This window comes from Sinocyclocheilus rhinocerous, unplaced genomic scaffold (genome assembly GCF_001515625.1).
Source record: "Sinocyclocheilus rhinocerous isolate Xijiao unplaced genomic scaffold, SAMN03320098_v1.1 scaffold161, whole genome shotgun sequence".
NCBI lineage: Eukaryota > Metazoa > Chordata > Actinopteri > Cypriniformes > Cyprinidae > Sinocyclocheilus > Sinocyclocheilus rhinocerous.
This window is the reverse complement of record NW_015627226.1, coordinates 354412-364671: the sequence shown is the minus strand read 5'-3', so window position 1 is coordinate 364671 and position 10260 is coordinate 354412. Positions and strand designations below refer to the sequence as shown.

The 10260-nt window shown below is 35.8% G+C and overlaps 1 protein-coding gene across 1 annotated transcript in view; it reads right to left on the bottom strand.

Moving 5' to 3' along the window:
* Nucleotides 1-10260, bottom strand: part of LOC107722044 (excitatory amino acid transporter 5-like) — a 31037-nt gene that overhangs the window by 15903 nt on the left and 4874 nt on the right. Inside the window, exon 2 of the mRNA XM_016530275.1 lies at nt 6831-6910. Coding sequence (XP_016385761.1) covers nt 6831-6910 — 80 coding nt within the window. The remainder of the gene's footprint in view (nt 1-6830; nt 6911-10260) is intronic.

Here is a 10260-nt window from a genome sequence, read left to right as displayed (position 1 = left end):
GATATATTTATCATGTCGGTGAAGCGCTCCTGCTCAAGACCAAGACGACAGAAATCGCATCCTGTTTGTTTTCCTTATTTTACGAAAGCACAAGGTTTTGTTGATATTGTGAGTGCACACAAATACAAGTAGACCATTTGCAGTTCCGAATGATGTATACTCTTACCTTTATGAGCAAAAATAACAGCGTATTTTTAAGTTTCCACTGTTATTTAAAAAAAAATAAGCAAGTGATCGTGCTGGCGCCTCCATGTCCTGCAAAGCGCTCTTTAGCTCTCTGCACAAACGATTGGATATGCGCCTAACATCAAAAAGAAATATGACCACTTTGCCATTAAAAACCAGAACTGAACTATTTTAATAGCTGTGTAATGGGGAAGAGAGAGAGAAAAAAGACACGGTGTCCAGTCGGACTCGGGCCGAGAATTCTCATAAGCTGTCGGACAAGGGCCAGGCCCATGCAGGGCTCTATTCGTTCCCTCGGTTCAATTAAAAGTTCCCCCCAGCTCGGCGGGCCCCCAAATTGCCCGGGCACATATGCACCTGCATACCCTGCATGCCCAGACACTACGCCACTGGTCGAGGTAATTCATAGCCAGGTCAGTCGCAGTACGCAGCTCCTTGAGGCATCGAAACTCTGGCCGGACTTGTCCATGGTGCAGAGAAGTTTGGCCTGAAAAACTTGTAGCACCGTCATCGTGTGAAGTGCTAAGCCAGCTTGGCCAGCCACTGAATAAACCCTGGCCACCAGAGCGGAGGTAGTCCTGCAGGGCTTAGATGGGTGAGCTGCATGGGTCTTCAATCCCAGGGCTGATGAAAGGCAGAGATGCGTGGCGACCGCCTTTTCGAGAGGGGGAAGCTAGCAATAAACTCTTTCTTCAGCGCCGTCAACAGTGGTGTCTGGGTCCTCGCCCACTCATGAGTCATCAGCGACAACTTCCCACCAAAGGAGACCAGCCGATGAGGGGCACTGATCCTCACATGTGAAATACACTGGCGAGTCGAGGCTTTGCGGGGAGAGTGAAGCATGCGGGACCTGTGCTGGCGTGAGTTCACTTGAGCCCGATAGTTGAGTCCCATTGCCCTGCTGTTTCTTCCTCCTAGGCTCCTGGGAGGGAAGAAACGGGAGAGCAGACTGGGGAGGACTGCCTTCATGAAAGAAGGCGATCGCAAGCGAAGCAGGGCGAGACTCATGCCCAGGCAAGTGATGCACTCACCGTGCCCCGTCTGAGTCATGCAGGGTTCCCTGCATGAGCCACATTCGCATGTGTGACATTTGAAAAAAACTTTACCAGAAATTTGCTCTATATTCCCTGGATGGCCACAGAGGAAGAAGCACTTGCTGGAGGCGATTTATTAAAGTAAATGACTAATAGACTAATAAATGAAATAGAAATCACACTATTGGTCACATATGATTCAAAATGTACTTGTTGATTAAATTAAAATAAGTAAATTAAAATAAGGTAAATAAATTAAAGCTGCACCTCCTGTCACAATAATTGCGCATGCAGTATTGACTCATTATCTAATGACTAATGATCAAGTTATTAATAATTCACTACAGGGGTCAAGCAACAGTTTGTAGTAATAAAAATTAATTACTGTAGATATTGTTAATCCTAAAAAATATTTACTAATGCATAAAAACTTGATGAGACTTTAATGCTCCTTGGCTGGAGTTATGAGCATGCAAAAATATTAGGTCACACTTTAGTTTGGGGACCAGTTCTCACTATTAACTAACAATTAACTATGACGTTTGCCACAATAAACTCCTAATTTGCTGCTTATTAATAGTTAGGTAGTAGATAAGTTGGATTAAGGGATCTAAAATATGCAGAATAAGACATTAACATGTGCTTTATAAGTGCTAATAAACAGCCCAATATGCTAGTAATATGCATGCTAAATATGCAAATGGTATTTAACCTGAAAACCATTCAAACATCAAATAGATCTGGATCATGGTTTTACAAACTAAAACAACAAACACAAAGAGGGCACCTTGTCTCCTCATTTCAGAAGACCTCCACACACCAAATTTGAGGAAAAGAAAAAAAAAACACATCTGCTTTAAGGAACATTATCTCATAGAGTTCATTAATCTGCCGCCAGAGATGAAAAAAAGACATGCCTTAATCTTCCAAAAGTTCGATTGATTTTCTCCATATAGATGCAATCATTACAGCAGCCAACATGAAAAATGAAAAGATGTCTTAAAGCAGACTTTTTTAACATATGAGAGGATTATGTGTCCTGCATCATGCTCTGTACAGATCCTCATTCTGCACATCTATGTATTAAAATGTAAACTATGTATTAAAATGTAAACAGGAAATGAAGAATTGGATATGATTGGGGCTCAGATAGTGCCACGTTATCAAAGGCAGTACATCTAAAGCATCTATCATGTATTTACCTATAGACCAATGAGCTACCAAAAAAACATGGCAGCTGTGATTACAGCTGTACTTTATGAAATATGTGGTAGGAACGTTTTTAAATTTGCTGTATAAAAAATGTATAAACTCACATGAACTGATATAATGTTATAATACCAACCTACTAAAGTACTAAATTCTGTTTTGTACCTTTTAATATACTGACAACCACCAAAAAAACACAGGTGATAATGAGAAAGTCTCACAATGAATCAAAGCTCATCACAAGCGGCTTTTCCACAAGCTAAGGAGGTAAATACTAATATATATGCAGAGTGTCATGCACACAAATACAAAACAACAACACGCAACACTAAAATAATGAAAAAAACATTCGCTTAACACCATAAAACCTGTACTAAAATCTACATAAATGCTAAAAAAAAACAGTTATTTAAATGAAAAACCATCAGATGTGAAGTGTCACAAAGGGAATTATGGGAAAATTTGGGATAATTCTCCTAAAATATTTATGTATATATATATATATATATATATATAAAGCATTTAAAATTGTATTTTGTCCTCCATATATTTTCATTTTAAGAAAATACATTCACATGTTACATTTGAAAAATAAACATTTGTTATAACAAGTGTGAGCATATAACTCTTTTTAAAAATTGTATTAAATAATTTACATTTAGACTAAATATAGGATACTGTAATATTGGAAGTCCTCCATATATTTTCATTTTAAGAAAATACATTCACATGTTACATTTGAAAAATAAACATTTGTTATAACAAGTGTGAGCATATAACACTTTTTAAAAATGTTATTAAATAATTTACATTTAGACTAAATATAGGACACTGTAATATTGGAAATGTATTTTCATGCCCCTGAAATACATTTTGAAATATATTTTGGTATATGAAGGTTCCAACTACATATATTTTCTATTTCAAAAACATTTAATTTAACTTCATTGTTACGACATATATTAAACATATATTTAAAAATATATATATTTTGGCTAGAAAATGCTGTGTGGGCTTTCACTTCCAAAAACTGTAAATCCAACTGTATGTAAAATGACATGAATTGTCATGTTAGATTTATTACTGTTTTTCACTGTTTATAGTAAGGGAACTTGCCCTTAACCAAGTCACAGATTTTTACTGTTAAAATTGTGATAATTTCTTACAGTGTAAACTAGATTCAGAATAAAGTGCATGCCATAATCTCATGGAATTCCCTATAGGTGACCTGCGTCTGTATGGTTGCGTGTCTGCGCAGCCATTGATTAAAGATCAGCATCGTACTGAAATGCACACAGGGATAAGAAAGTGTCTTTGATTGTGGTTGGTGCGTTCATCAGATAATCTGGTTTCTGCTCTTGCTGGTAGGCAGATGGCATTGAAACGAGGACAGTACGCAGACCCTGTTTTGGCCCCTAAGCCCCAGCATACCATTTGATTAATATGGCATTTTTATTCATTTTAAACCAGCCAAGGCATTGGCAGACCCTTGAACACAGCATCTTCGGTCTCCAACCCTGATGAGGAAAGTTCTCATAACCCAAATGTTTCTCTTGAGAAGAGAGCCACTACTTTTGCATATGTGCCTTTCTGACTTCCTAATTCAATTTGCCGCTTAGTACTACAGTACAAGCACTAACATTTAGGTCAACACAGACCTAACTGTTTTATATTTAGTCACTGGCCGTTGTATTTGGAAGCACTACTTTGGTGTCTGATTAGAGATATCTTGGCTACTGTGCATATACATTTGGTCCTTAGCTTCCTTAGATTAGAGGTAATTAACAACCCTGACCCCGCGTAATGACTCCCTAGTGTGTGTGTTTGTGTTCGCTGGGCATCTGGAACACTGACCCATCCTGAAGTGTGTGTGTGGAGTGACAATCAACTTCCTTTTAAGACTGCTGCACCATAGGAGGCAAGTAGCACATCCAGCATGTGATCATTTGGTGTGGATAGTTTTATTCTATCTTTGTGGTTGCATGTTATAGATCTTTCACAAGCAGCATGGCTGTTAAATCCTTAATGAATACTAGCAGTTCACCAAATTTCATGTTTTAGAGGGTTACTCTCTGTTTTTTTTTTGTTTTTTTTTGCAGAATTTCTGAACTACTCTTTTCTTGCTCGTTTATTAAAGATATTAGAGATTGGAGAAAAGAGTTAAACAACCATAAAAGTAACAAAAGTAGTCCACATGACTAATTCTAAGACTTCTGAAGCCATGCGATAGCTTTGTTGGAGGAACAGACCAATATTTCAGATGTTATTCTAATTATTATCTTCAAACTATTATTTTCCTTTCTGCTGTAGCTCCCAAATATTTATCACATTTCAGAATATGTATAAGAATATTTATCATTTATCAATTATTTAAGAAGCAATGATGTCACTGACATCTGGAGGTGCCATGTTTGAAAGGATAATGCAGAGTTATTTGCATTAATATATCATAAGGATTCAGAAGACGTGAATATAGTGCATAAGTCACTTTATGGTGCTTTGTGTCATTTTTGCAGGTTGCCAATAAAAATCACCATGAATTTTCATGTATGGAAAATACATAATAATGCATTCTAAAAAATATTATTTTGTGTTCCACAAAAGAAAGAAAATAATATGACGGACAGCATTTAAACAGCAGAGCATGGCACTAGCAATGCCAAGATCATGGGTTCAATTCCCAAGGAATGCATGAACTGATAAAATGCGAATGCAATGCACCGTGTGTCACTTCGGATAAGCATCTGCCAAATGTAAATACATATATTGTAAAATAGTGGGATGTGCTATTTTTATACAAATGCATATTGAAAAAATTGATCGTAAGTGTTAGTAAAGATTGCTAGTGATTTAATTCAGCAATCTAAATTAATATGTATCAGGTGCTCTAATTAACGACAAACCTGTATGTGACATTCATTGTAATTGATTTGCTGTAAGTCTATTAAAATTTATATTTGTTAAATGTATCATGTTCCACAATTGCAAGTGCCTGATTAAGGATATTAAATGTTAAAAATAATGTTTTTCAAAAATAATGTTAAATGACTATAACTGCCAATGTTGTCCTTAGAAATATTCTATTTAATATAAGTATCTGTATTGGTATCATTGCCAATATTGGCTTTGATAGTACTTGGTAAATGTGGTTTTGAAAAAGCAATAAGAAACTGATGACAAAAGTAACAGCCCTTATAAACTCTCGCTTTTTTAAAGGGGTCCTATTATGCTCTTTCACAAAGTCTTGATTTTGTTTTGGAGGTGTACTAGAGCAGGCTCTCATACTAGGTTGTTCGAAAAACACATAATTTTTCACATATTTTACATTATTACAACACCTCTCTCCCCAGTCTGGCATGAACGGCTCTAATAGTTCCTGTATCAAATGAAGGCCCACCTTCTGAACTATGAAATGTGCTGTGATTGGTTAGTTGGGCCAGTGTGTGCTGTAATTGGTTAGCTGGGCCAGTGTGTGCTGTGGTCAAAATCAAATCAATTTGAGCGTGATTTAAACCCGGATGATTGTAACCACTCTAAGTTTGTCGGCCTTGGGAAAGTTAGCGTGTCTCCCGCATAGTGATAACACTCGTTGCCTTCTCTAGTGCAGCTCAAAGAGGTCTCATCCCATTCGTCGATATTTGTGATATCACAAATCCTGGAAAATATACGTTGTAGTCCAAACGAGTCGTTCGTTGTAGTTTTTGAAAAGTGATTTCTGTTAAATAAAATATCTCCTTTTGAAGTGGACTTTGAGCTTTGTAACTTTGCAGATCTTTTTTATGCTCAAACAGCAACATTACAGACTAACTAAAGTTGAAAAAGTGAAAAAGCATAATACCCCCATTAACACAAACTCAGGGATATCTACACTTTATAACAGAATACATACATTGGTTTGTACATCTGTGCTCATCATGTTTTCTCTCATTGTACCAGATTCACAATGGTTCAGATTCAGTGTAATTTATTAAGATTCTCACAAATAGGGACCTCAAGGATGAGTAAATGTAACCCCTCTCTCCCGGGTCCTCACCGCCATACCTCATTCTCGTTCCGAGTGGGTCTCCGGCATGGGAGGCGGACGCACTAACAAGGAGGCTAAAGACTGCAGCCCCTAGCGTCAGTCGCTAGTGCGCCTCTTGAGATCAGGGGAGTGAGGTTTACCTGCACAGCACCTACTCGCTGGCCTCCATTACACTCACCACCTAAGCCTCACTCCCATCAGGGTCACGGCACCAATGTAACCCCTCTCTCCCGGCCCTCTCTCCCGGGTCCTCACCGCCACACCTCGTTCTCGTTCCGAGTGGGTCTCGAACCCTGGTCTCAGACTCAGGGGAGAGAGGTTTACCTGCACAGCACCTACTCGCTGGCCTCCGTTACATAAAATATGTCCACTCTTACCTGGAAACCACTAGAGGCAGGATGAGCATCTTCAACATCCGCATCAGCAACTCCCCCGGGAACTGGAAGAACTTCACCTCCTTGGAGAAACAGAACCAACAGCATATAAATACCTGCAGCTGTCTGTCATTAATGCTAATCAACAACAAAACACATCTTTCACAAAGATTAATCTATATTTAATTTATACAGTGAACACTTTGCAGTATTATTTTACACATAATTACTGTTAGACCAGTTTTTTTGTTTGTTTTTTTTTGCTGTGGTATTGAAGAAGTACTTAAAGTGTGCTTTAAGTAGTAAATGCAAAGCAAAGTTACACTGATATAATTTTTTTTTTCTTGTTGATGCAAAAAATGATCTGATCCAAACCTGCACTAAAATCCAAACCGCGAGTTTTGTGAGCCGTTGAAGCACTAATTATTAATGTAAAACATATTCAAATGTCTCTTTTAAACAACTTTCTGTGGATCATAGTACAGTAATAGCGAAAAGTTAACTGCGCCAGACAAATAATTTTGTTGATAAGTCACAATCTATAATATGCCTAATTTACATAAAAACAGGTGTTTTATTTTGAACAGAATGACAGTGACTGTTTAATGACTTTTGATGTTACAGTCCTTTTAATTTCATCATTAGTTCATGAAAAAAAACAGTTCTACTATAATCCATATTGTCTAATATCATCATGTCTCTTCCAAGATAGTACTACATAAAAATACTGCAGCTCAAGAAAGTTGCTGAAGAAGAACCTAACCCTAACCCTAACCCTAAGCAAGAGAAAGACTTATTGAAGACCATATTGTGTTTGAAGCGAGCTGAGAGACATGATGCTGGTGTTAATGCGCTTATAGGCCTGCATTAAGGAGGGGGCAGGGACTTGTGAAGCTCAGATCAGGGCCACTGTCCAAGTAGCATCATGATCAATGCTGATAAATGGCTTTCTTGTGCTACTTGCTAATGCTAACATAAAAACAGCTGGCACCGAGCCCCTACATCTGCCACTGGCATCCCTGACTCGGGTCATTTAAAGTCTGTAAAGCTGCCATGTGGCGTAATCTAAACGGACAGGGATGCCAGAGCTTACTGCTAAACATTACAGTGGTGTAATAACTGACTGAAAATATAGTGACAAACTTCAACTCAATTAAATAATCAACTGTCAATATTGATTATCAACTGATCACATTTGTCTTTTTGGCTATTGTCAGAGTCTGAGCAAGTTCATGCGATTTATTATTATTATTATTATTATTATTATGGATGATTTATGCAGTTAAGCAGTCACTCATCTCAGCATCAAACCAGCTGTACTGTTGTACAACATCTGCACTTACTTCCACAATATATTATATAATAAATGTAGTTATATTCCTGGATATGAATTTTGACCAGAATAATCTGGATGTGGACAAGACTTAAAGCTCATAGATAAAAGTATTCCATATTAGCAAACTAAACAAGTGTAAACGTACAACAATTAAAAAAAAAATTATATCTTCTACACTTGACTATAATAATACTTAATAAACAAACAAACAAACACTTTGGACCAACTTTAAAACACAATCTAAATCCAAATGTATTGTTATTATTATTATTATTTTTTTAAAATCAAATTATGTTTATGGTTTTGTTCAAACTTTACATTTTGATTTAATATTAATCACAAATATTTATTTTCCCAAATATAAAACCATTGATCCCCCAAAAAATATATATATATATATTATAAAGACCAATTTAATCAATATATCTTCTTTACTCATAAGCAAAAATGTTAAGGTAATATAATATAATATTTGTTTAATTTCACCATAAACCAAAACTAAATTACCTACAATATGAAAGTAGAATTTTCACTTAAGATAAAACTCAATGACTAAATAATAACAAAAACTAAAAAAGTAAATGTTTAATTTAGTTTGTTTCAAATATCTTTGATCTTCTTATTTTTTAAATAAACATAATACTTTCTGTTAAGAACTACAAATAAAAATAATAATAATAGACAAATAGACACCAAAAGACTCCAGCTTCACCTATTTTCAAACAAATAGGTTTGTTCATTAACCTCATGACAGGACTAGTGAGAGTTGTTTGACTCGAGATGGATGAGAAGATGTGATGAGATTTTCAACTTTAGATCCTTATTGCAATAATGCTTCAGCGTTTCAGATGATTGACTGATAATCCCTCAGGGCCACGAGATGCCTGCTTTACTCGTGTCATAATGACAGAGAGCTTTGATGGAGAGCACATCTCACTTTATCAATGAAACAGCTAGTGAAATGAACAGACTCAGCCCTGTAGACAGATTATTGTCCAATGTAGTGTTGTTTTATGCACTGCAAAAAATATTTTTTTTCAAAGTTGTAAATAAAACAAATATTACTGGAATGTGTTTCACAAGAAAATACTATTTCAGTTTTTCTACTTCAAAAATTCACATTATGTTACTTGCCATGTCTTTGCAAATATTTGTGAAATTAACTATCAAATTCTGAGTGAAAATTGTTTTAGTAAATCCTTCACCTTTTTGTTTTCTGTGTACCATCTTGTTTTGGTCAATAACAAATAAAAATGTCTCTTTGCATTCACACTGGTTTTGAAAAACGTTTATACCATTTTCAACAACAACAAAAAAAACCCCATTACAATGTCATTTGGTGTAACCAACCAAAGTAAACAACCATATTTTCATATCTGAATACATTCGAGTGTACACATCTTAAAAATTCATTTTTAAGGTTACTTTTTCAAGGTAAAAGTATTTTTCTTACAAATAGCGTGAATTATTCATTCACAAATATCAATACATTTTGGGGTGTTACACGCATGACATTTTACAGCCTGAACTAACCTTGCCTTGTCACAAAAAGGGTCACATTTTCTCATAGTTTGAGAGACTTATTGACCTTGACACACAGTCATGAAATCATTTTCTGTTTTGTTTGTTTCTGCATGCTGGTTGCACCACATGACTTCGATTTGTAAAGTGAAGCAATTTAGATTTGTTCTAATTCAGAAGATTCAGTAAAGCATTATTTTTAATTTTTTTCTAATCCAGAAATTAAAAACATACACTGTAAAAAATGATTGTGATTTTAACAGTAAAAGACTATAAAAATGCTACAGTAAAAACCCGTTAACTGGTTAACAGTAAGTTTCCATACTATATTCGGTGAATAAATGTAATTATTGTAACAAACTGTAAATTGACACTCCCAGAATTCCCTGCATGACACTTCCTATTTGATGTTTTTTTGTTGAAATAACATGTTTTTTCTTAGTTTGTTTCTTATCAGGGGTTTAATCTTACATCTAATGTTGTTAAATGAATGTTCATTGCATTATTTCAGTATCATGTGTGTCACCATGATGGGGTTTAGTGTTTGTGTGAATGACACTGTGCACCTTCTATATA